At 52.7% G+C, this 25,577-nt stretch overlaps 1 protein-coding gene across 2 annotated transcripts in view; it reads right to left on the reverse strand.

Moving 5' to 3' along the window:
• Positions 1-11,996: 11,996 nt before the first annotated feature.
• Crtac1 (cartilage acidic protein 1) overlaps positions 11,997-25,577 on the reverse strand; it is a 151,001-nt gene continuing 137,420 nt past the window's right edge. Inside the window, exons 10-15 of one of the 2 annotated variants that reach the window (XM_004625528.2) lie at positions 25,404-25,504; positions 24,818-24,986; positions 15,600-15,745; positions 14,873-14,915; positions 12,597-12,740; positions 11,997-12,174 (exon numbers count right to left, since the gene is read on the reverse strand). In XM_004625528.2, coding sequence (XP_004625585.1) covers positions 12,056-12,174; positions 12,597-12,740; positions 14,873-14,915; positions 15,600-15,745; positions 24,818-24,986; positions 25,404-25,504 — 722 coding nt within the window. In that variant the 3' untranslated portion in view covers positions 11,997-12,055. Of the gene's footprint in view, positions 12,175-12,596; positions 12,741-14,872; positions 14,978-15,599; positions 15,746-24,817; positions 24,987-25,403; positions 25,505-25,577 lie in introns of those variants that run through there. The other variant, XM_023708913.1, reaches the window with a different exon arrangement.

Raw genomic sequence — 25,577 nt, forward strand, 5'->3', positions numbered from 1 at the left:
GTGTCTGACTTGTGCATCTCCCATGGGAGATTTTTTATTTTTTATTTTTTTCCAATAAAAGGACTTGCACAACGTTAGCATCTGTGATGCTTTCAGTGCCCTTCCCTCGAGCAGATGCACAGGATCCCGAGCCTCTGAGGAGGACACAGACCCCACACAGGCAAAGGGGCTCTGGCTCACAGTGGGGGTTAGGCAGTCCAGGGCCTTTAAGCTCAGTATTGTGCTGGGGGGCACTTGCAGCCTTGGGCCATGGAAGCAGGTTCAGCTGAAAGCCAGGCTACAAGTATCTATTCATGAATTAGATTCTTCCCATTTCCCAAGCTCTTCACCTAGGCCGAGGCTTGCAAGGGTTTGGGTCAGTAATAAAGACCAGAAAGCAGTTGGGTGTTGGAACCTAGTACAACCATGTCTTGGATTTTATAAAATGAAACATTAGCTGAGTACCTACTGTGTGCCACCATATCGACAGGTGGGAGGGGACTTAACGGTGACTTGAGTCTTCTCATACAGGTGTAATGCAGCCCAGCGAGGTGAAATGATTTACTGCAGGTCACAGAGCTGTTTGATGAGCTTGGAACCAAGACTTCCCCACCCAGTGCACACTCTGACACCACGGGAATGAAACGCAGGCAGAAAGTTGCCTGAAGCTGTGAGAGGCTGCCGTCAGGGTCTGTCAGGACAGGGTGGTCTGACTGTAACAGGTTGTGGACCAAGAGTCTGCTCCGGAGCAGATTTGACTTGTGTGGCAACAGCTCGGGTCTGTGGGGTGGGGAGCGGGGTCCCCTCTGGTGGTGCTGAATGGGACTCTGAATGCTCTCAGCCACTGCCACTAAGGAACGGCCGGGCATTTGCCTGAGCTGTGGGCAGCCTGGACCACTACCTCTGTTCAGACCTGGGCTGGGGAGAGGGGCTGTGCTTTGACACGCACAGGTCATTTCGTAGTGTTCTTTGGGGTAGGAAGTTTATTCTTTCCTGAGGCCAGACTCAAACCCCAGCCAAGCTGTTCTAAGGAGAAGGCCCTGTGGACGGCTAAGGATTTTCACACTGGTAAAATTCAAGGAGTGCTGAGAGGCATCCAGTAGACCCACTTTCAAATAGTAATAATAATGACGATAAACAATAGCTAACCGATTCTGCACTATGTGCCACGCACTAGGCTAAGGCTACACAACTCCTGGTCCATCCTCATAGCAGCCTTCTATGGTGTGGATTACCATTCCCATCTTACAAAGGAATAGATTGAGGCACAGCGATGCTAAATTGCCAAAGCCACAACTAGGAAGTGGCAGAGCTTGGCTTTAAGTTTAGTCTGTTTGACTCCAAACCACAAGGAAGAAAATGAAGAGATCCAGATGCAGACACTCCTTAGCCACCTGAGAGCTGGATCTGGCAGCCTCAGAGGACTCGGAGCTGCTGCACCGAGGCTCTGAGACAGGGCTGGGCCTCCATGTCTGGGGCATCGCTTGGTGCATGTGCTCACAGGCAGGCAGGACCCCGAGGGCCAGCCTGCCAGACGGCAGTGGGAAGACCTTCTCTGCAGGCTGCGTGAGCGTGGCTTCCCTCTGCTGGCTTCATTTGGGGGCAGCTGTTTCCAGGCTGGTTCTGGTTGCAGCCATGTCCTTGCAGCCCCTTGCCAGCCAGGGACAGGCCCCGTAAGGACTTGTGGAGCAGAAGAGCTCTGCTCCTGCCTCAGCCAGGCTGCCCCCAAGTCGTCACCATGTGCCTGTCAAGGGGTGCAGCCTGCCTGGCACACCCACACAGGTCTCGCTGCACACACTCCAGCTTTCTTCCTTTGGCCCAGAGGAGGGGCTATGCATGCTGATCTCAGGGCTTACAGAAGCGTGAGTGCCACTGGGTGGCAGAAGTACACACTACATCCGAGAGCTAAGAGCGGTGGCAGACAGCGCCACCTGGGAATCTCCCCCTCGGCCCCCTAATCCTGCCCCTGCTGTCTCTGTCTGCAAGGAGCTTTCGGGGCTTCTAGAGGCATGGATGAGGGCTGGGGAGATAGCTCAGTAGAATAAATCCTTGCCTGGCAGGCACAAGAGCCTGAGTTCAATCCCCAGTTACACACACACACACACACACACACACACACACACACACACAGAGTAGAGGCATGGATGAAGGTGGAGTTGAGTGGTGGTGACTTCTCTCTCACGGCTAGTGCCGGGCTGTCTCTGAGCAGCCCTGGCTGGGAACCCCTGTCTTCCACACCACATCTTGGGTTTGCACAGGGGGCATGCTGACCTGGCTTTGGCCTCACTGTTTACCCATGGAGGAGAGAAAACAAATACCACTCCAAGTCAGCTCTGAATTTCAGCTTCACTTCATGACATGACCGTCAGTACAGTGGAGACTCCTGGACCTGAGGTTTTTAACCTTTGCTGCAACCATGAAAAGCTGCCAAGTGCCTGATTTTCTCTCTTAATAGGAGAGATTTAACTGTCCTGGGACCCCACAGAGCCCGGGCACCAGGAGTTTGAAAAGCTTCCCTGGGAATTCTAATATGAAGGCAAGGTGAAGAATTCCTGGTTCTGACAGTGCCAAGAGCCCCGGGGCCTTTCATAGGCCTCTGGAAGCACATGAGACCTGAATATAGAAACCTCCTGGTTCCACAAAAGCAGCTGGATACAAAAGGAGCAAAAACTATGGTCCCACATGAAGCAAATTCAGAGATAAAACTTATCAACACTGTGAGAATGAGGGTTGCGATTTCCCTGGGCAGGAGGTGGTGAAGCAGCAGGGCCTGGGGACTCCTGGGAGCTTTGATGTCCTGCGCTTGGCCAGAGTGCCGGGAACAGGGGTGCGCTCGTCCCCAGACTCCATTGCACTGGATGCTTAAGATCTGTGCTTTCCTCTGTACGTGTGAGATATGCCAAAAAATTCATCGGTTCCAAAAAAGGAAGACAGCATAAAATTGAAATTTATTTTTATTAAAGGTCTGCAAGTGTAACACATTATATCAATCAAGTCAACTGAATTCAGTTTGATGTGTGTATCTATGTGCAAGAATATATATATATATATATATATATATATATATATATATATATATATATATATTCACTGTGGGTACAACTGGAAACAAAAGTATTTGATATAATCAGGATGGGCCTCCAGTTCTTGGTGCCTAAGAAAATCTTTTTAAAAATTTTATTTTTTATTTTTTATGTGTTTGGTACAGGGTGTCACTACCTCGCTTGGACTTGTAGTGATCCTCCTGTTTTCAGCCTCCCCAGCGCTGGGATTACAGGTGTGTGCCACCATGCCTGCTCTCAGTGGCCTGCTCAGTGCGCCCAGGACTGGGGCCAGCGTGGCATGCGGTGCCCAGAAGAAAATCTTAAAACATCCCAGGTTCATACCAGGGGTCTTAACCTTGATCCTCCTTCCCTTGTGTGTAAATTGGTCCCTTTATCTGGGCGCAAGAATCCATAGCTTTGAGCAGATTTTCAAAGGGCTATGAGACCTACCCCATAAGAGGTCGGGAGCAACGGGTTCCGGTGATTCGGTGGGAACTCAGCTGTGAATGTGCCTGGCTTGAAATGGGGCTCGGCAGTGGTAGTCTCTCTCTCTGCTCTCAGAATCCAGCCTTCAGGAGTTGCCACAGGACCCTTCTCACGCGACTTCTAGGAGGCTTTATTGTCCTGGCAGTGCCAAGGGAGGGCTAGCTCCAGCTCGTGGTCTTCTTCCAAGACGCGGTTCAGGGGATCTGTCACTTTAGCATCTGCCGGATGCAGAACTTCACACGCAGCCTCCTGGAGCCGCACTGGGTTGAGTTTCGGATCAGGGAGGAGGGAGGAGGCGGCGGTAGAAATTTGAGGGAAGGGAATCAGAGGGCTGCTCCAGCCAGGAACTTCATAGTTAACTCTTCTGAATCTCAGCTTTGTCATTTATAAAATGAGAGACTGTGGGATTCCCTATTTGTAAATGATAATCTATTTTTCCAATGTAAGATATTATTGTCATGTGGAAGTGACACGAGGGCCTCATTATCCGGTGGCCTCATGATACAGATTCATAGCAGGTTTCAGATTCTTGTATGGAACAGATTTATCCAAAGGTTCACTGACTCCCTAATATACACCAGTAACATCGATGTACATTATTATTCCATTGAGTTCTCTAACACGCTGGTGAGTGGCTAAATTTGAAATCTGATTTTATAGATGAAGAAACTGATGTTTCACATTGTTGCATAGCTTGGCAAGGGCCCGCAGCGGATCGTGTCAGAACAAAGACAAGAGCCTAAGTCTCTGACTCCAGATCCTGCTTCATTTTGCCACAGTATATCATCGTCAGATGCAAGATAGCACTTGCTGATTCACACAGACAGATGCCAGACCCAGGGTGAAACACGTGCACAAACGCAGACACAGAAAAATTAGTTTTGCAAAGGCACAGAGGCGCTCATTTTGGAGTAACTCACAGGATCAATTTCTATAATGGAATAGAGACTGGGGACCAGTTACCTACCCAAGAGCAGAGTTGAGAGAGGCCCTAGAAGAGGAAACACTACACACGGCTTACAAGGCCTCATATGGTGAGAGCAGGGCTCTTTTCTCTCCAGCCCCCAATTAATTGGTAAGCTCTCTGAGGATGGGCCTTGTCTCCACCCCAGTGCCCATCCCAGAGCCTCAGTCTTGGCAGATGAGCAGCTGGCACAGCCTATCACAGGCAGGATGCAAGAGGGAGACCAGACAATGTGTAACCCACAGCCTGGAGCAATGTTCCACTGAGAGATAGGAGGCTAGGCTGATGCGACAGGTAGCAGCTACTGAGTGATGCAATTTAACCGAAGAGGCCATTGCATAAATCAGAGGGCAAAAGCAGCGACTGCAGGCTGTCCCCTGCGCTAGGCAGTAGCTCTCAGGAAGGTCTCTTTGGCTCTGCTCTTGTGGCTCTGCTCTGACTTCTTGAGAGAGGAGAAAAGGAAGCAAACATCCTGGCATCAGCCTCTGCCTGGCTACTGAAGAGGGGAGGGGAAACCCTTCTAGCACTTAGTGCTTTGTCTAGAAGTCTCCACCCTGGAGGGTGAAGCGTCAAGGGTGGATGGATGGATGGATGGATGGTTAAGTGGATGGGTACAGAGAAGATGGCCGTGCGGAGATGCCTGATGGATCTGAGGCTGCTTGGCTCGAGATGGATGCTTGTAGACCCTGGAGAGGCAGATGAATGGACGGGTACCGATTGGCCCTGTGCTTCTGAGCAGCTCTAAACATAGAGCTGGACTCTTCAAAGGAAAGACGCTGTGTTCACCAGTCCCCAAATGAACTCTGAGTGATGGATGTGTCTTGCTGGGAAGGATTTTTATAGGTCTAATATCACCCTAGTTAATGACTTATAGATTGTTGGCACTGCTAGAAGGGAAACCAGAAGGTCGAAGGGCTGAGAAGAGATTTTATAATAATGTCTGCATTTTATCAGAACAGGCGCTGGGCAGAGGGCCTTACATGCTTCGTTTCCCGGGAGTCTCCCCACCTCTAGTTCTTCCCATTTTGCTGACATAAACACTGACCCAGGGCTGTGGGCACCACGTCTGTGTCTGGGGCTAGGCTCTGAATGCCAGGACGGAGTGTAGGAGGCGCCTGCGCAGCTGAGAAGAGGGACACAGCGTCAGGAGCTCCGGGAATAAAGCCGACGCACAAAGAGCATGTGGGGCCTCTCTCCCCAGGAAGTCCCACCCAGAGCTCCCTGAGATGGAAAGCAGGGGCCTCCTGCTCAACAACCTCGGCAAGGTTGTTCTTATTGGCTGTATATTGTGGTTGAAGAAACTGAGGCTCAGGAAATAACTTGCACAGGGCCTTGCAGACTGCAGGTCTGGGATTCAAATCTGAGTTCCAGGTAAAGAAAAAACAGTCAGGAGAGATGGAAGGAAGGGACGAAGGAGGGCCACAGGAGTTTCGCCCCAGGTGTCTGAGAAAAACAAGTGGAGAGAAGGCTCTTGGGCCTTGAGACTTCCTGGCGAGGGGCCCTGAGACCGCTGCGCATCGCTGTAGCTCCTTGTGCGTGCCCTGAAGGCTGTAAGTCAGGACACTGCAGGCAGGGCGTACACTAGCCTAAACCCGTGCCTCTACCACGGGCAGCTGGGGCACTGGGTGTGCGCGTCTCTTTCCCTAGAGCTCCACAGAGGGAGGAAGGTTAGCTGTGCCCGGCTGGAACAGCAATGCGTGCTAGACCCTTCCATCTGCGCTGGGCGGGCTACGCAGGCGCGGTTATTGCCTGGGAACTGCACTGACTCCAGCCTGCTTTCCGTCTCAGGGAGCTCTGGGTGGGACTCCCTGGGGAGAGGGGCCCCACAGGCTCCTCGTGCGTCAGCGTGATTCCCGGAGCTCCTGACGCTGCGTCCCTCTTCTCAGCTGCGCAGGCGCCTCCTACACTCCATCCTGGCATGCAGAGCCTAGCCCCAGGCACAGACGTGGCGCACACAGCCCTGGGTCAGTGTTTATGTCAGCAAAATGGGAAGAACCAGAACTGCTTCCCTTAGCCTGAAATTGTTCACATGCTTGTGCGTCTGGAATGTTTGGAGGAGACTCTGTGTGTGTGTGTGTGTGTGTGTGTGCGTGCGTGCGTGCGTGCGTGTGTGTGCGCGTGTGTGTGTGGTGCATGGTGCTGGGCTGTGCTCCTTGGAGGAGCAGCAGGCATGTATGTAGCCTGGAGGAGGCCCAACAGGGAGGCAGATTTATGAGTTCCTCAGGAAAATCACAAGGCCTCTCCAGGCCTCGGCTGCCTCTGGATTTAAAGCTCTAGGATTCTGAGAGTCTGGAGGGCCAAATCTCCAGGCCAGGCCACTAGTTTTTCTAGGGGCCTCTGCCCTGTATAGCCTGGTTGATCCTGAGCCTGCTGTCCTCTGGGTGCCTTATTTTATGACTATTCTCCGTGGGATTTCTTAGCAACCTCTATAAATACTAAGCCGAACAAGGCGCAGCCCAGGTGTGGGAGGGAGGCTCTGCCCCACTGTGGCCACTGGGGTCCTGTGGCCTCCTTCCTGCTCACTTGCCAGCATCTTGTGGATGGCCAGGGTCCTCTGTGTTTCTCCTCTGTGCATTCCCAGTGGCATGGGTGGCACATGCTGGGAAGCTGAGGAGCTTTAGCTCTGAACAGGTCCAGGCTCCATCCCGGACTTTGCTGTTTCATAATGACAACAGTTCTAGCTTTGAGGTGGGGGCCCTCCTCAGTGCTGGGCACTGTTGTGCTTTATACAATAACTCTGTAAGGCATCAGCTATAGTTAACTCTGTCAAATCCAGCAAGTAACTCTGGGAGGCCTCATCCCCATTTAAAAGATGAGCAACTGAGGTTCTGGGCCACCTACCAACCGACTTCACATCTTCGTGCACTTGCTTCTTTCCTAGGGAGGCTCAGCCTGACCCATCCTGCTTTAAGTGACAATATGCCTCCATCTGGCCCTCCCACCTTGCTTTAATGCCACCCCCAGTGCTTGGCATCTTTTAACATACTGTATAATTACTGTTTAGATCCTGCCATGTGTCCCTGGGCAGGAATCGTCGCCAGCACCGTTCACAGGTGTACACGTCCGACCGCTAAGACAATTCCCTCACAGTGTCTCAGCGATGCAGTTGAGGGAGTAACTGGCCAGCTAATGTCCCCAGGTGTCAGTCACCTGAAGAGCGCACAGCAGAGGGCTTCAGAACTCAGGCGGTGGAGCTAAACGGTTCTGAGTTTGAATCACAGTGTTGCCATTTTAGCTAGGTGGGTCCTTGGGTAACTTATTTTTTTCTGAGCCTCAGTTTCTGTGGTAATCAAACAGACTAATAACCTTTGTCTTATAGGATAGGTGTGAGAGCCAGTGGAGACATGTATGTAAAATTTTTGGTGTATGCAGCCATTCTGTACACGTTAGATCCTCTCTTGGAGGATATCATTTTTTTTTTCCTGCTTCTCACTTCCTCTGATAATGGCCTACCCTTTGCCCGTGTCACTGTTCAGCTGCGGTTCCTTAAGAGGACAGAGCCGCTGAAGGCAAAGGTTGGCATTATCTCTGGTGTTAACCAGCCCAAGCTCTCCTGCCCTCGTTCCCCCTTCTAGCACGTGTCTGTTGCTAAGAGATGCAGCATCAATTCCCAGCAGGTTCCCAGCCTCCTGTCCGGGGTTCTGGTCACACAAAAAGAGCCAGAGGAAGGGTGATACTGGGGAGGGAGAAGGGGAAGGTCTCAGTGGGCCTCGGGGGAGGTCCTGGGGTGGGAGCTTCGGAAAAGCTCTGCAGACTCCCTGAGAACACGGAGCTCATCTTCCTGTCTCCACGTGACTCATGGAGGCTACAGTGGAGGTTTTGCTTGAGTGGGGGCTCTGGGTCACCAGTGTGGGTGTGATCCCCAGACCCTGGGAGGGGGCCACAGCAGCCAGAGTGACTCATAATCCAACTCTTGGCCCTCAGAATGGCACCTTCCCAGAGCAGGGCGGTGTTCCTGCTGAAGGTGGGCAGCAGGAGGCTTTGCTGCTCTGCCCCGGGGGCTGGGCCGGCCCCGCTCCCAGCAAGGGTGCTCTCCTCCCCGGTATGGCCAGCACTTCCTGCAGGGTTGGTCACATCCTTGGGGAGGACGGCCTGGGTTCCTGTGCCTTCCAGGGATTCCATTTCTCCCTTCCTGCCGCAGTCCACCATCAGGGCCGCATGAGGGATCCTAGCTTTTGGGTAAACCTGTTGGCCACCCAAACAAAGAGGGCATGAGTAGAACCCAGTCCTGCCTTTGTCCCAGCTGCTGTGACCCTGACACCACTTAGCTAATCTGTAGAACTGGGATAATCATAGTGCTTTCCTCTTGGGATTGATGTGAGGGTGAAGCAAGTTAATTCTTGCGAAGAGTTTGGGTCTGGCCCAGACGTGTCGCACTCACTAACAGGAAGCTGCCACTGTCATCTCCAGGGGCACGTGCAAGGGGAGAGACTCTATTCTTGGACAGAATGAAAATGGTACTGTTGCTACTGTTACTCCTTGGCTTTTCTTGAAAAATGGGCAGTCTAGCCCCCACGCCCATGCCCCGACCCGGGCGGAGTGGAATGGGCCTCTCCGCTTGTACCCTCCCTCCCCAGCCCGTCACACTGCTCATCTGCCCCTGAAGGTCGCTGCTATTTTTGTTACACCTTCATGTCCAGTGCAATCCGACAAAGATGTCAGCAGTCCAAGTGGGGCTATGGGACAAAGAAAAGAGCGACCTTGCTCAGAAGGCCACAGCAAGGGTTGGGATGCTGTGGTCTCAGAGGAAGAAGCATTAGCGGAAAGAGGGGCGTGGGAATTCTGGCCTTGGGTAGCCAGAGTGTGGCTTTGTGTCCGCACGTCTGTGTGGCTGGTGAGGCACAGACAGGTAAATGCACTGCACTTGAGACCCCTGGCTTCCTAGCTCACCGAGTGGGTCCTGGGGGTGGTGCAGAAAGGGTTCCTTCAGTGCCTCCCTGTCCCCTGGGCTTCTTAGCTTCATATTTCCCCCCATACAAAGTGTCTTTGGGATACACACTTGACCTCTTCATCAGAAGGAGCTTGCTGTCTGCTTCACAGGAGGGACTGCAAGCTCACGCAGGAGGTTCTCACGTGCTTGCTGAGTGGGTGAACATGTGGCTAGAGGCTTCCTTCCTGGCACAGGAAGCCAAGCATCCGACTAGACTTCTCAGAAAGCCCTCCTCCTCCCTGTCCTCAGCGCCTCCACCTGGGTGAAGACTAGGCAGTGTGCAGACAGCAGCCACATTTCGTTTGCTTAACACTGTGTGTCCCAGACCGCCATTCAGTCCCAGGCACACTGCAGGTGTCCAGCCAATATTTGTTGAATGGATGAATGGATCAGATGGAGGCCTTTCTCTGGAGTGTGGATGCTGGAGCTGTGTCCCGGGTGTCTGGGGCCTTGGGCTCCTCTTTGTGACGCTCCTGAGCCTTCCTTCCAGCGAAGTCAAGGTTCAGGAGTGCAAGCCTCCTCTGAGCTCGGGTGATCCGAAGGCCTTGATGTCCTTGATAGGCTTCTCAGCAGCTGTTGTGCCCTTTATTTCTCTGGCTGTCGTGTGTGGGCAACTCATGGGCTCTGTTATCTCCTCATTTCCTGCTGCATTTGGAACCATTCCTCTGGGCACTCTGCAATTTTGCTTATCTCGCGATCTGAGATCCGCTTGTTCATTTCCAACAAGGCAACAGCTTCCGGAATGATTAGGGACTAGTGTGAGCCAAGACGGAGCTGTCCACCGGCCCTCACGCAACAGGACAGTGGGAAAGGCTTCTGCCTTGGCTCGGAGACAGCCGGCCCTGTGACCTCGGGCACAGTGACCTTGACCACTTCACCTCTCTGAGCCTCACCTCTCAGGCCTTCCCAGATCTTTAATTTATGTCAGTACCCAGGAATAGGCTTTCTGAAAGTTGAGTGATTTTTTAGTTGGTATATGCTTCTCAGGGAAATTGGAGCTGTTTTCATTTTAAAACTTTTCATTTAAGCAGCTGTTCTAAGTGTAAGAACAGCATTAGCTACAAGAAACTCATATTTGTGATTTATTGGGAGTGTTATTATGATATCAGGAAAGGGAAGTTTTTTGTTAAATATGTTTTTAAAAGGCCTGCTGCATTCTTAAGTGTGATTTTATTATATCTTGGAGCAACTTTTTCCCCCATGAAGAATAGATCTGTGATTTATAACATGCCTTCACTACCTGAGGCTGGGCGTGAGCGTATTCTGTGGCATTACATCATCTCCAAAGACTGCGCTGGCTACACGAGCTTCCAGGTTTCTGAGACACTGCAATGGCTGAGGTGAAGAATCTTTCTAGAAATCAGGCGAACCTGAGACTAGCCATGTCTGTGTCCAGCCCCGCACTGAGGAGTCTTAGGAAGGGAAGAGTCTACTGATGCCTGGTAAGGCACACCTATAATCCTGGTGCCTGGGAGGCTGAGGCAGGAGGGTTGCTGTGAGTTCAAGGCCAATCTGACATATATAGTAAGCTCAAGACTTGTATGAACTACATAGTGAGACTCTGTCTCAAAAAACAAAACAGAGCAAAGCAAAGCAAAGCAAAATAAAACAAACACTTCAGGAAATATTAGCCCAATTCTCTCACCAGTTAGATTGGAAAGAGTGGGTCCTGTAGTGGAGATGTGACTTCCCCCAAGTAAAGGGCCCAGAGTAATCCCCCCATGCCTATCCTCTGCTCATTCCACACCCTTCCTGGTCCAAACCCTTCCCCAGATGTGAGGATTGTTGCCTATACCTAAATTACCACTTACGCCTGGGAGTGGTGCCTTCCTTGTATCATGCCTGGCCTTCCACCCTCTTAGTGAGAGGCCTGTTGCTAATTCAGCATTCCAACTGACATCTACTTGCCCAGAAATGATTTTTCTTCCCTCCTGTTAGGTGCTAATATCTAGTAGAGAGTTTAGCGGGCCAGGGAGATGACTCAGTGGAATAAGCACTTCACTGGCAAGCGCAAGGGCCTGAGTTCAATCCCTGGTTCCAGAAAAAAAATAAATAAATAAAAAAAGAGAGAGAGAATTTATTGGCATATTTCTCCAGAAAAGAGGCTGGAAGACTTAGCAAGTTCAAACTTCAACATTTTTATCAAAAGTCCCACAGGACCACTCTTTGCACTCCCATCTTCACCACCATCCCCAGTAAAGCTTTTCCTACCACAAGAATTCAGGGCGCAAGAGCAGCAACAGCACAGGCCAAAGCAGCAGGCACACAATACATTATTAAATCGACCAAGCAAGCAACCACCTGTGAGCCATATTTGTTAAGGGCAAAATAAGAAGCTCTCAAGATACTGGAAGATCCGGAAGAGACAGGACTATCTTGATTCTTTTGAAGCAGTGAGGGAGGTTGGATGAGGACAAGGGAGACTTTCTTTGTTTTCTCAGAAAACATGCAAAGAAAGGCTTCATAAACAACTGTGGTGGTGTCAGTATCTCACAAACTTCCCTTTTCAAAGATGGCCACCCCTGCTGTCCATTCACAGGGAGTATGAGGCACAGTCTACCAGGTGTACAGAAAGACAGGCAGCAGGAGAGAGAGTTTTCCACAAAGGTGGTTGGTTTGTTTTGTTTTTTTTTTTTCCTTTATTGATGGGATTTAAAGTGCATATAACTGAAGGCAAAGTCCAAGGCCTAGAGAAAGATATGAGGCCCAAGAGAGAGGCTCAGAGATTCTAAAGGCAGCCGAAGAATACCCACCTAAAAAGGCCACTTGAGCTGCAAAAGGTAAGGCAGGGAGACAGAAAAAGGAAAGAGAGAAAGGGGATAGGGGAAGGATGGGGAGGGAAGAGTTTGGGAGGAAGAAGACAAAGACCAATTCAGAATTTCAGCCAAAGGTGACACATGGTTCACATCTAAGCAATGAAAACATGGGCTGGCCTCAAAGCAGGATCTCCAGCTTTAGGCAAGGTGAGAGGAACAATAGCCTCAGGCTAGCATACAGCCCCTGAGGCCATGGTGGCAGTGGTGGGGCTTCTCCGAGCCTCTGCCATGGTCTTCTTTGGAGACTCAACATGAATCTAAGGTGGCTCTGTCCATGCAGGAGTGGGCAGGGGCCGGGGACCTGGATCTGGGCCCACCCTGGGCTGCGCAGGGCAGGGCAGCTTCCCCTTACACCGGGATGTGGCAGGCCCACTCACCCACACAGGCTGTGCCGTCCTCATTGGGCTCATAGCCCCGACCGCACCTCTTGTTGGTCCTGCACCTGTAGCTCCCATAGGTGTTGACACACACGGGCTTGTCTCGAGGACACACGAAGGGGAACTGGATGCACTCATTGGTGTCTGAAAGGCGTGAGGGGCTGCTCACTCAGGAGTGCGGGCTGGGGCTTGCAGCTCAGGCCCAGCACGCTCCCCACTCTGAGACCTTGGGGATGTCCCCTTGCCTCACTGGAAATGTCCCTTTGCCTTACTTCAGTTCCTTGGAATGGCTCCTTTTGTACTTGATCTCTACATCTGAGGAGGGGGGCACTCAGGCTTGATCTTCCTTCCTGCACACCCTAACTTCTCCAGGTGACCCCTTCATCCATGACTGACTGCCATCACCTTTCCTCCCGGCTCTAGGCTTATGAATCCAGTCACCAGCGACCTACTCGGCACTTGATGTCTAATATGAACAGAACCTCAAGTTTCACATGCCCCACACAGAATTCTGATTTCCCTCAGCCCTTGTACCTCTTCGGTCCCTTTCCCAGCCTCCCTAGTTCAATCAATGCCACCACCATCCACTCAGCTGCTCCTGCAGAAGCCGGAGCGATCCCTGAATTCTCCCCACCATCTGCAATCCACGTCACGCCCTGTTCATTCTGCCGCCACTGTGTGCTGCTTCTCTGTCCTCCTTTTTCCCCCTCAGCTGCCTGGATTTCTGCAGTTGTCATCTTACTGGCCTCCTGCCTTGACTCTTCCCCCCAATCCAACCTGCAACTCAGCAGCCAGAGTGATCTTTGAAAGATGGGGCCCGCATCAGTCACTCTTCTGCTTAACTCCCAAGGGCCCAAACCTAGAGCCTTGCACCCCTTCTGGATGTGGCCCTGCCTCCTTGTCATCTAGGTGTGCAGCCCCTCTAGTGCACCAAGTGCGTCCTTTCCAGAGCTCTCTGCCCCTGCTCTTCCAGCTTCCCGGAAAATGCTCCTTTCAGCTCTTTCTGTAGCTGGCTCTTTCTCATCCCTCAGGATGGCTTTAAGGTCCTCTCTGTCCAGAACAGCTTCCCAGAGAGCTCTCTGTTACAGGTCCGTAAGCTGCATGGCCAGCTGGGAGGTCCGTGCCTGGGGCCCGCCTCCCTCGCTAGAGTGAGCATCCCGCAGGGCGGGTGTCGGGCTGCATCTCCAGCACCCAGGGCGTGATTTGGTACCCAGCAGGAAGCACATCTATGGCTGCTGGAGCAGGGGCTGGCCCGGCTGGCTCAGCATGCGGGGAAAACTGGGCTTTCTATGCGCCCCGTCGTCTGTTTAGCACGGAGACATAGTGCTGGGGGGCACTTCTGCTCCCCACTCCTGGAGCTGTGTCTTTCTTGGCAGGCCTCTGTGGGCCACTGCTGCCCTACTGCCTGTCCAGCTCCTCCTCACCTGTCAGGCCCCAGCTTCAACCCTGCTCACTCTAGGCCACTGCAAGGACCCTCCCTAGACTGGGGTAGGTGCCAGCGTTGTGCTCCCAAGCTCTTGCCTCTGTCCATCCCGGGCCTTGACCCCCCTGTGAAGTCATAAGCTCCTCACTTGTGGGCTTCTCCATCGGCCGTAAGCGCCACGGAGGAAGGGCTGTGTCTGTCTGGCTCATTCCTATGTTTGGTTAAGGAAGGAGTAACCCTGTGGGCTGGCCCCTCCCTGGCTTGCAGCGGGAGGCACACAGCCTCTAGACTGTCCCTTCTCATCATTCCAGGGCCCAGGGAACTTCCAGAAGGTCAGTGGACCCTCTCGGAGCTGCCATTCAGCAGTGTCACAGTGACCTGCCCCCCAGGACTGTACCAAGTTGCAGTCTCCTACCTGCACTGAGACCTGCTCCACACAGCTTTGCCCAAATGCCCCAAGCAATGTAGTACTCGTCTGCCAGCCCCGTTGCTGGCTGCTCCCCTGGCGGGCCAGGCACCTGGGCAAGTGCATCAGGGTGAAGCGTGCCCACCCCACTCACCAAGGACCTCGAAGTCCTCATGGTGGTGTCTCCTCTCCAAGCTGTGCTCTCCATCTTCACAGCAAGAAGGCCCTGCCACGTCCCAGAACAGTGGCAACTCAGCCTAGTCACTACCATCACCTGGTGAGTCACCCGGTAGTTGTCCTGGGATCTGGAGCGCTGGCACAAGCAGCACTTTCCTCTGCTTCCCTTCCTGCCCCTTGTCTACACCCTGGATCTCCCTGTGTGTCTGGCTGGCATGCTGAGTGAGATCCCAGCCCCCACCCGTCCTCTGGTGCCTCCCGGCAACTCACCCACGCAGTGGCCACTTTCCTGCTGGGAGAATCCTTGGCCGCACTGCAAAGTGGGCAGAAGCAGAGACACTGGTGAGTCCGGAAGGTGTCATCTCAGGTTCCTGCCTAATCAGAGCCACAGAGCAGCTGTCACCCTGACCTCAGCATGAAGGGTGCCCTTAGCCACAGGCCGGGGGAAAGCCCTCCCTTCTGGGACGTTTTTATTTGCACTGAGAAGGCCGGGAGGGGAAACCAAGAACACATAATTCTAAGTCCTGCTCATTTCCCCAAACATGGGATCTGTGTGCCTGGGGAGAGGCCGCTCCAGAGCTACTTCCTCACAGAGCCCCAAGAGGCCCTGCTATGGGCCCTGAGACCCTCCCTGAGGGCAGTAAGAGGCCTCCTCAAAGACTTGGACAGAATCTGGAGGGCAGTAGAGACTGAGGGTCAGTTATGAATCCTGCTCACGATGGGCTATGCCGCCTCAATGTAGCGAGGGTGTCTTCCCTCTCATAGCCCCAGTTTTCCTCCTCTGTGAAATGGGTATGAAAGTCATTCCTACAATTCTGTAGGATTTCTACGACAAGCAGAAAAGATATGAATGTGATAGCATTGTGTAAACTACAAAGGGAGGACTCATTTAGAGCCTGCTCTTTGGTAAGGTTTCCATCCCTCTTCAGGCACGTCTATTGGTCAGCCCATGGGGTTGTAGCCCATGGGGTTAGGAGGCCCAGATGCCTTGGCACACCTCCAGTGGGGCTGGGTCCTGAAGTCTCTCCTCATCCCGGGGGTAGGGGATCTCCAGCACTGAATTCATCTCCCGGCTGGCCACACTCCGGCTCACCATCTTGCCATCTGGCCATGTCACCTCCACACTGCTGGCCTCGTCTCTTCCTGCAGGAAGGAGAGGGAGAGAGGTCAGTGTCGGAGGACACGGGGGCCTCAGCCAAAGCGTGGACATTAGTGTGCTCATCCACGTAACAAACTGCCAATGACCCACTCTTCTTAAGGCAGACTCAGGGCGCCTTCTCTTCACAGCAACACTGTCCAGTGGAATCTCTGCAGTGGCGGGCGTCTTCGGGATCTGACAGCAGGCACCAGCCTCCTGCGACTGTCGAGCACATGCAGTGAACTCCGTGTCATTCAGTTTGAACTTATCTCCAAGGCAATAAACACAGACGGCCAGTGGCTGCCACGCTGGACAGCACAGCTGTGGACCGCAGACTTTAGCTGATGGCCCCCTGGCTCAAGGCTCAGCTGGGGAGGCATAGCCTGGCGGGCAATGCTGCCCTTGGGGTCCCGCGCTCTCGCCTTGGCTCCACCACTAGCTGGTGTTTACAGGGAGCATGGTAGAAGGAGGTGGCTGGGAGAAGCGGGGACAATCCCTGGCCTTCAGCTCATTCCCTGTGCACTCCTGGGCACCCTCTTTTGTTTATATTAATGGGCACAGGCCCTCTTTTGTCACCGGGAATGTCCTTGTTCTTCTGGGGCTCCCAGTCTCCATGCAGAAGACAAGCAAACAGGACCCATGATAAACCATGTCAGATACCGGCAAGCTCCATGAAGAAAACAAAGCTAGAGTAACAGGGCAAAGAGACTGGGTGGCTGTTTGGGGGCCCTTCTATCTCGGGTGTCCAGGACAGGCTCTAGGGGAGGAAGCCTTTGAGCAGAGGTCTAAATAAAGACTTGGAAAAAGGTGGGGCAAAGGGTACAGAAGAATACCATTCTGTAGAGCTGAGATGTTTACCAAAGACAGGCGAAGCTGAGCCAGTACTCAGGGTTCACCGACGCACACACATCCTGCATCACCGGCAGCAAAAAGCATGCCGGAAAGATTGGTCAAGTGCAAAGGGAAACCGTCTGGTCCCCATGGCAAGGTCAGGCTGATGGTGGGGCCTTGGGGTGGGGAGGGGGCCCCACCTTACCTGCAGGGGGTGGTACCCCTGAAGGAAGCGTACAGATACCACCTCATCACCCACCAGGGTAGGGTGGGAGACCGGGTCCCGTGGGGTTCTCAAGTCCACATGCTCCCATAACATTGTTTCTGGGCTGAATAAACAACAGATCACCCATGCACATACGTTACTTTTTTCCCCCCAGTGTACACAGATACTGCTAGAAAGCCAGTCACATCTGATGTCCTGTTGAATTGCTCCTGGCTTCTGGTTCTTACTATCCACCAGCGGGTAGGACACTGATAGCCCCGGGGGTAGAGGGCTATTCATGAGATATTTTGATATATAAAAGGGGTTCTAGTATTAAAGAAAATGAGGGTTGGAAACTCCACAGACACTTTAAGATGATCTGGAGTAGACACCTGTGCATAGAGACTGAACAGCGTCGTAGCGTGGCGCTGCAGTGTGGGCCCTGCTTGATCTTGTGCCCAGTCCCAGGATGCCGTGGGCGGCCGTGTGGGCCACACTGTGCTGCCCCCTTGTCCTCCCTGTGTCTGCTGCTCCTTGCTCCCCCCCCCGCCCCTGCTAAATCCCATTAGGAGGTTCCGGGGCAGCCACCACGGCTGAGTGAGGGCGTGGACAGCTGCCACCTCTGAGGGCCACGCCGTGCAGCCGTCCTGGCAAGAGGCTCAGGGCAGGGACTCACACCACAGCCCCGTTTCTCCCTTAGACATCCTTTCCTCTCGGCCCCAGCCTTTGAGATTCAGGGTTCTCCAGTCTCCACTCCCCAGCCTTCTGTAACTCCAAGGGGTGGGAATGGAGGTGGGCAGGGCCAGCTACAGTTTTGTTTCCTTATTTTGAAGAATGTGGAGGTGCAAGAGATTCGGCATTTTTAGGGTGTACAGTGCCCCAAATAAGTGGCACATGTAAAAAAGTAAACATCTTCAATTAAAGAAAAGGAGATTAAAAAAAAGAAAGAAAAAAGCGTTTCTCAGCGATAGCAACAGAACAGCTACACGAATACATTTTCTAGCTTGCCTGAAGTGCCACAAATAACTCAAGTCACGGAATATTCATAGACTACCGCAAATTTACAGCCTGCACTGTGGAGGGGTTCCGAGGCCTGCTTCTTCTGTCCCTGCCTCCCTCTAGGCCCAGGGGAGAGGAGAAGCAGAGTTAGGAGGGTCGAGACGCACTCCCCGGGCCTCAGTTTCTTTGTCTATAAGATGGGGTGCTGCCCCAGAGTCCTGACACCCCTGGGAAATGTGGTTCTTCCCTGAAGTATGAACACCGCCATCCAATTAATCAACACTCTTATCATCTTGTCACCGTCAGTTCTTAGGTGTCACCCTGCAGTCCCCAAAGGGCTTTCACCTGTTACTGAGAGCAAGTACTGACAGTGTGTCCCAAACTGTCCCAAGAGCTCTCTGGTGATGAGGCACTAAGTCCTCCTAGCACCTCCTCAAGAGGATGGGCACAGAACGGCTACGAAAGGGCGACAGTTTCATTATTTCCATTATCTTAGACATGAGAAGGCTGGGACTCAGGGAGGGAAGAGAATTACCCGCCCCAGCTAAGGTCTGTTGGATCCTGGGACCCATATTCTCGGGACCCCTGTGATGCCGCCCATCCTGAGGTAGAAGGAAAAACTAGGCAGAACAAGGACAACTGTTGAAATGTCAGGAAGCCAACAGGGAAAGGTCATCCTGTGCCCCTGAGGCCCCAGGTGTGTGCACACCCCTAAATACTTGGCCCTACCTGTCACTGATGACTGCATTTGTGGTCCTGGCTGTCACCAACGACCACATTTGCTTTGTAATCTTCACTGCCTCCTGTGGGCTCCTGCATGCCCTACCCTTTCCTCTAAACACCTTTCATGGTCAAAACCTGCCCTTCTCCCTGGGTATGCTGAGTCAGGCACCCTGGTCACGGCTGCTACGAGGCCCCGGCTACAGCTCTTCCCTACTCCCAGGTCCGTAGAGACCCAGTGTCTGCCACCATGGGGCCCAAAAGCTCTTCTCACCAGCTTTTCATAAACCTTGGTCTTGTGGTTCCTGTTGACTGTCCTGCTCAGTTCTTTTTTTTGGGATACCAAGACCCTGGAAACAACTCCCCAGTGACCTGTGCTGGTAACAGCCCCGCAGGTATGCCCAGCAGCCACCCTGTGCCAAGCACTACAAAGTGGTGGGGAGTCCAGCACACCTGAGAAGGGCCCAGACCTCATTCTGGAGGAACTGGTTCCCATGGAAGCAATGAACACAAGTGAGGATATATTGTAGTAAGCTGGGGATGTGTAGGAATAGCACTGGTACTGCTCAGAGAGGTGGGCCATTTCCTCTGTCTACTGGAGGAAGAGGAAGAGTTTGTGAAGCAGAGAAGGGAAGGAAAGAAAATTGCAGGCAGGGAGAAGAGCATAGCTAAAGGCCCAGAAGTGTGAAATGGCATGGGGTGTTTGAATGCCAGGCCAGAAGATCAAAGAAGGGAAGGAGAGGGACTCTGGGGTCTTGGGCAGTCATTTTCTACCCATTATCTGGATGGAAACACTGAGGTAAGGTGAAGTGGTTTGCAGATGTCTGTGCTACAGCTGAACTCAGGCTCCTGTCTTGGGGCCATCTGATACCTCTGGCCCAGGCTGCCTATGTGAGATCTCCAGAGTTCACGGAGCTGCCCAACTGAGGGGCCCGGGCTCCCTGACCCTGCACCTCACTGCAGCTGCCTGCACGCTGGCCAGTGTGTGTGTGGGGTGGGGGTGGGGGGGTGCAGAGGAGCCTGGTTCTCCAGCATAGATGCAGGTCAGGAGCAGCGGGGAGTTGATCTGGCAGCTTTTAAAGGACAAAGGCCAAGGAGCACAGAGAATTGCACTTTTCAGAATTACAAGCAAAACAGATGGTGAGAATACAGTTGGTGGAATATTTTTGCACTTTAATAAAGCAATTTTTATGTGGGTTACTGAATTTTCCTTCCCTAAATGAGCACAGCCGGCTCAGAGGCAGCTGAGTCACTCGCAGACAGTTAGCTGAAAGGAAGTGGGGTGTGGGTGTGGGTGCCACCAGTGCCAGCAGGCTGCCCGAGGGGGGACCCCTGTGGGGCTCCTTGGGGCAAGCAGAGTTTTGGCCCTTGTGCTTGTTTTCTGGGCTCCGCAGTGAGCTGCTCAGCCCCTGCAGGCCAGAAACCAGCCTGGATATGCAATGGGGAGCACAGCTGCGGTGGGGGTACTGACAACCCCTGCAAGCAAGAATGTTTGGTCTGCCTCTGGGAGGTGCAGGGACAGGCCTGGGCGGTGTGTGAGGAGTTGGAGAACGCAGCACGGGTGGGCAGGGGCCACTGAGACGGGCCAGGCCTGTACGATGACCCTGGGAGCGTTCTATGCAGCCCAGCAGGCCCTCAGGACCCTGGACAGCAGCCAGCTCCGCAGAGGGAGCTGGGGTGCACCTGGGGGTCTGGTCTCCCGTGGTGGCGTGAAGTGCAGAGCACCCGCGGAGGCTGCTGTGGGCAGCTCTGTGCCAGGGAGTGCAGCTCTGAGCCGGCTGCCCTGGCGCCCATGGGGAAGGAGGGGCCCAGGGCGCATCTGTGGGGAGGCGCGAGTGTGCGCATCACATGCACGTCCATGACAACGCACCTGCTCACCACACCTTGCTACAAAGTCAGGGCAAGGCAGGGCGTGATTAAAGGAAGGGTACGGGGGCGGGGGTGGGGGCAGCCGGTGCTCCGTGCTGCTGCCCCCTGCAGCGCCCTCTGCTCCCGATCTCCCCTCTTCCTCCCTGCACAGCCTGGGTCTGCTCTGCTTCTGCGATAAGCAGAGCCCAAGGCAGGCCTTTCTTGTATTCAGCTTCTTCTCACCTTGGACTGCTCAGAACTGGAAAGGATCTAGCTGCCCATCGGCAGGGGACTTGTAAATAAGTTATGATCCCTGCCACACAGTGAAATGCGCTACAGTACTGAGAGAAAGCAAAGAACTGTGCATAGACTTGGAGTAATGGCCAGGCTGGACTGTTAAGGCAAGGATAAAAGCAAGGCTTTAGGACAAGTCGAGGAGTATCATTACTTGTAGCTCTCAGAGCATACACATCCGTGAATGTGCTCCTGCCTATCCTGAACGAGATGAAAGCCTAGCAAAGGCCTGGATGCTGAGGAAGCCAATCTAGACCTCATGTTTGGAACTGGCTGTTTGTCTCCATTCCCTGCTTGGAGTTTTCTTTTTTGTAGCATTTAATATCAGCTAACATTTCATATTTTCACTATTGTGTATGATTATCGTACCTGCCATGTTTCTTCTCCTTCCACTAGAATACAAGAGTGCTCGTGCTAAGGACCTTTATCTAGTCCTTAGTGCCTGGCACACAGTAGGTGTGCAGGAAATACGAACTGAATCAGCCAACTGAACAGCACTTGGGAAGGGGAAGAAAGAGAGCTTTATTTTTTACTTAATATTCTAAGTAGTATGAAATTGTGGGCGATTTCTGCCTTATTCTTAATGATTTGTTATATTTTTAAAATTTCTTTCTTTTTCTTTTTTTGGATACTGGGGATTGAACTCAGGAACTTGGGCTTGCCAGACAGGTGCTTTATGTCATTGAGCTATCTGGCCGGCCCTTTCTAATTTTCTTATAATCAGTGTATATTGTTCTCAAAATCAGAAAGAGGAAGAAAAAAGGCTTCTACGAATATGCACAGATCCTGTTCTCCCTCTGGGACTCCTGATGTAGGACGCTGCCCTTGCTGATGGCCTGAGGGCCACTCTGTGGCACCTCTTGTCCGAGGCAATGTGGGCTGCGCCTCTCTGGACTCTGCTGGTGCTCCTTGGTCCATCTGCCCTCTGCAGGGACCTCAGACAGCCTGGTCCGTCCTCCTCCCTTTTCAGGCTTAGCCTCTATCAGGTCTTCTTTCCCATTCTGTGGATGGAGCACTCCATCTGGGCCTTTGTCCCAAGCCAGCAAGAATGCACACACTTCCCAATGTCTGGTCTTCCCCACCAGCCCGCTCTCCTGCTCCGTTGCTGGCTCCTCCCTCCATCAAGAAGGCCTGGGTTGTGCTCTACCCATAAAGGGAACCTCCTGGGCCCTTGGGGGGATTGAGCCTGCCTACTGGAGAACCGTACTCCTGGCCACTGGCCTTGCTCCTGGTCTAGCTGCCCCTGTGCATCACTTGCTATCTCAAAGCCTGTCTCTGACCCCTCCTTGTCTCCCTCCTTCCTTCTCTCCCTCCTCCTGCTTGTTTCTCTCTCCCTTCTCTGCAGGGAGCCCTGCAGATGAGAGAAGCCTCCTGTAGGAGCCTTTGGAGTACTCTGAGCCAGAGTTCAAACCAAGAGCAATTTCCATGGCCCTCAAGGGTGGACATCAGGAGGGGCCACGTCAGGTACAAGGTACCTTGCCTTGAGGACAGAGTCTGACAGTCCTAACACATTCTGGACCCCAGCAAATGACTTGGACAGCCTGCCTGGTTGAAGGTCTGCTTTCCTGGCAAATGCTGGCCAGAGAAGGGGCTAAGGCAGGCCCATAGTGCGCATCTTAAACTAGCAGAGGAAGCTCATGGGATGTGGCGATGGACAACCTCAACCCCAGTCCTGGCTACTCCCTCAATTTGCTCCCAATGTCCCTATCTGTATAGGGGGATGGAGGCTGACATGCAGCTAGGTACCTGGATGAACATCCCACCTGAGACCCTGGTAGTCACCTTGGTGCTAGCATGCCCTCCCTTGGGTCACTGAGGGGCTGAGGTGTCCAAGAAGCAGCAGCAGCAGCAGCAGAGCAGAGGACCCTGGCTGTGTACACATAGGACAGGAAGGTGGTGAGTCACAGTGGTCCACAGTGCAGACCATGGTATCCCAGGAGGTGGAGTCCAAACCTAGCTCTCCTCACCTTCTTGAGGTTAAGGCAAGTCACTCAACCTCAGCCTCAGTTTTCTGACTTGTAAATGCAGGTCATGCTATCTGCTTCATCAAGCTGCACTGAAATTGAGTGAAGTCTCCCCACAAAACTCTTAGTCCAGTGCCTGGCACATACTAGGAGCTCCTTACAGAACTGTTATTTTGCAAGAAGATGCTGTATTTAAAAGTCGTCTTGTACCTTTAGGGGCAGCACAGACAAAGGCAGCCTCAGGAGTGATAGATGCTCCCAACTCAGGCCGAGCCATCCAGGGAGCAACAGCTTGAGAGCAGGCGCACATAACCAGGCCCTGGGGCCGCTGAATATTTACTGCCTCTTTTCAGGCTTTATAAATATTACGTGTTCCCTATAAAAACTGCCACACACACACACACACACACACACACACACACACACCCCAAAACATGGAAGAAAATGAAGAAAATAAAAATCACGCTCTCAGACAGACCAGGTTTAAGGCCCTGCTGTGCTAATCTGGGCAGCACACGACCTGGGGCAGCCTTTTTTTCCTTTTGATTGTCCATCTTCAGTTTTTTCATTTGAAACATGAGAATGATTGTGGCTGTCTCAGGGCAGTTGTGGGGATGAAGTAGAGGACACAGTGCACAGCACAGTGTCTAGAATAAGTGAAGCCACTTTGGTAATTTAGCCACTTGGATGAAAGTACTGTTCATACACTTTGCATTTTCTTTCAGTTTTTTCTATGCATGTATAATGTGTGTATAATATTAACATTGGTATGTATTCATTAATTTGAGACCATATTGCCTAATCTTCTTATATTAAAATCATATCACTTCATGAGGTGCCAACACAAGGGAAGGTGTTTGGTTTGAGCCTAGGAATTTCTGATTCAATTGCTTTCTTAACTCTCGGCTTTCCTCCTGCTAGGCTTCTCAATGAGTTGTTCCCTTTCTTTTTTAAAAATGTATTTAGTACAGGGTCTTACTACACAGCTCAGACTCGTAGTGATCCTCCTGTTTTTAGCCGCCCCAGTGCTGGGATTGCAGGCATGTGCCACCATGCTCGGTCTCAGTGGCTGGCTCAGCATGCCCGGGGGTGGGGCCCACCCAGCATGTGGTGCCAGGGATTGAACCCAGTCCCTGCACTTGCCTAAGCAGGTGCTTAGTCCACTGAGCTACCTTGTTGGCCCAATTTCTTTTCTATTATTGTAATCCTTACACCTTTTCCCCTAATAACTCCATGATTTATTTAGAAATATCTTAGAATAATTGGAGATTCCTAGTAAGTTACAAAGACAGTACAGAAAGGTCCCACAAATGAACCTCCCAGCTGTCCCAATGCCTCTATCGTACGTAATGACAGCACTACATCAAAACCAGCAGCTTGACCTGGGTAAAGGGGTGTGTGTAGTTCTGTGTTGTATTTCATACTTGTAGGTTCATACAGCCAGCACAGTCAGGATACAGAACTGTGCCATTGTGACAAAGATGTGCCACATCATTGCCACATCCCTCTGTTCACCGTCTCTAACCCTGGTAACAACCGGTCTGTGCTGGTTTTTGAGAAGGGTATGGGAGTACGATCATGTGGGCTTTGGAAACAAACTTTGCTTCCTCTACCCTAAGGCCCTGGCAGTCTACCCGAGGGTTGGCTATTCTGATGCTGGGGATGCTCCACTGCACGGATGGATTTCAGCTTGTAAACCATTAGTCTACTGAAGGACATCTCTAGTGTTCCTAGCTTTTGGCTATTAGACATAAGGTTATTATAAATTATGGGAGCTTTGTTCCCAAACCTCTGTCCACTGGAAGACACCAGGCTTTGGTGAGAAGCCTGAAACATTAAGTCAGATCCCAAGAGGCCAGGGGAACCAGCTGTTGTGGACAAGTTTGGTGCAGACCAGCAAATGAAGAGCAAGGTGCGGCCTTGGACGAACAGAGGATTAAACACTTTGACTCCAAGTGAACTAATTCTTTCCAGGTCCTAGATGGAAACTCCCACAGGAGAGACACAGGAAATTCTAGTCAGCCTTTCCCACTCCCTTCCCCGGAGTGTGGGCTCATCTCCCAAAGGGTCGGCCTCCAATAGCTGCTGTCCTCCATGCTGTCACAGTGAGGCGGCGCCCGCAGGATGCGGGGACTGTGTGTTCCTAAGCCCCGCAGCATGCTGCAGGACTCACTTTTAGTGCCCACTCACTGAGCCCTAACTGGGCCCCAACTCACCCAGGCCAAAGTGTGCCACGGGTTCCATCTCGCAAAGGTACCCTGAGCCCCCGTCGATGATTCTCAGGTGAGCCCCGCTCTTCTTGGTGTACAGCACGACCTTGGCCCCCCTGGCAAAAGCTCCAAACTGGGTGCGAGGCACCACTCGAAGCCAGTTGTTGCTGAAGCCCTGGAGGGAGGGAGACAGGCAGGTAGAGCGTCAGCGAGGTGGGCAGGAGCAGCAGGGAGGGGAGAGGGACAAGGAGGGAGAGGGGGCGAGGAGGGTGAGGATGAGAAAAGGGCAGAGGAAAGAGAAAGGAGGAGGCAAGAAAGAGAAACGGGCAAAGACAGATGAGCTGAAGAGAAAGAGAGGCACTGGGAGAGCCCGAGAGACCCAGGAAAAGAGTTTTGGCAGGGAAGTGACAGTGGATGGCAGAGAGGCCCAGGGCGTCTCCCGGCTTCCTGAGGTGCGCTGTGCTGCAGGGGACTGATGTGCGGTCTCCAGGCTTGGGCTTTCCATGTCCCACCAGGCCGGCCAGCAAGCATCCTAGGCTCCTGTGCCCTGGGTCACCCGCCTGGGATCTACGGGTCCTAGGTTGGTACACACCTGATTTCCCCGGAAGACAGACAGCGGCTGAGCCATGGACTCTCCATGAGATAAGATGAGGTCCAGCATTCCGTCTCCATCAAAGTCAGTCACCACGCCCCCTATAAACAAGGCAGATTTCACCTCTGGCCATTGCAAGCAACCCACAGTGACAAGGAGCTCGCAGCCGGGTTC

Source organism: Octodon degus, unplaced genomic scaffold (genome assembly GCF_000260255.1).
Source record: "Octodon degus isolate 3935 unplaced genomic scaffold, OctDeg1.0 scaffold00010, whole genome shotgun sequence".
Taxonomy (NCBI): Eukaryota; Metazoa; Chordata; class Mammalia; order Rodentia; family Octodontidae; genus Octodon; species Octodon degus.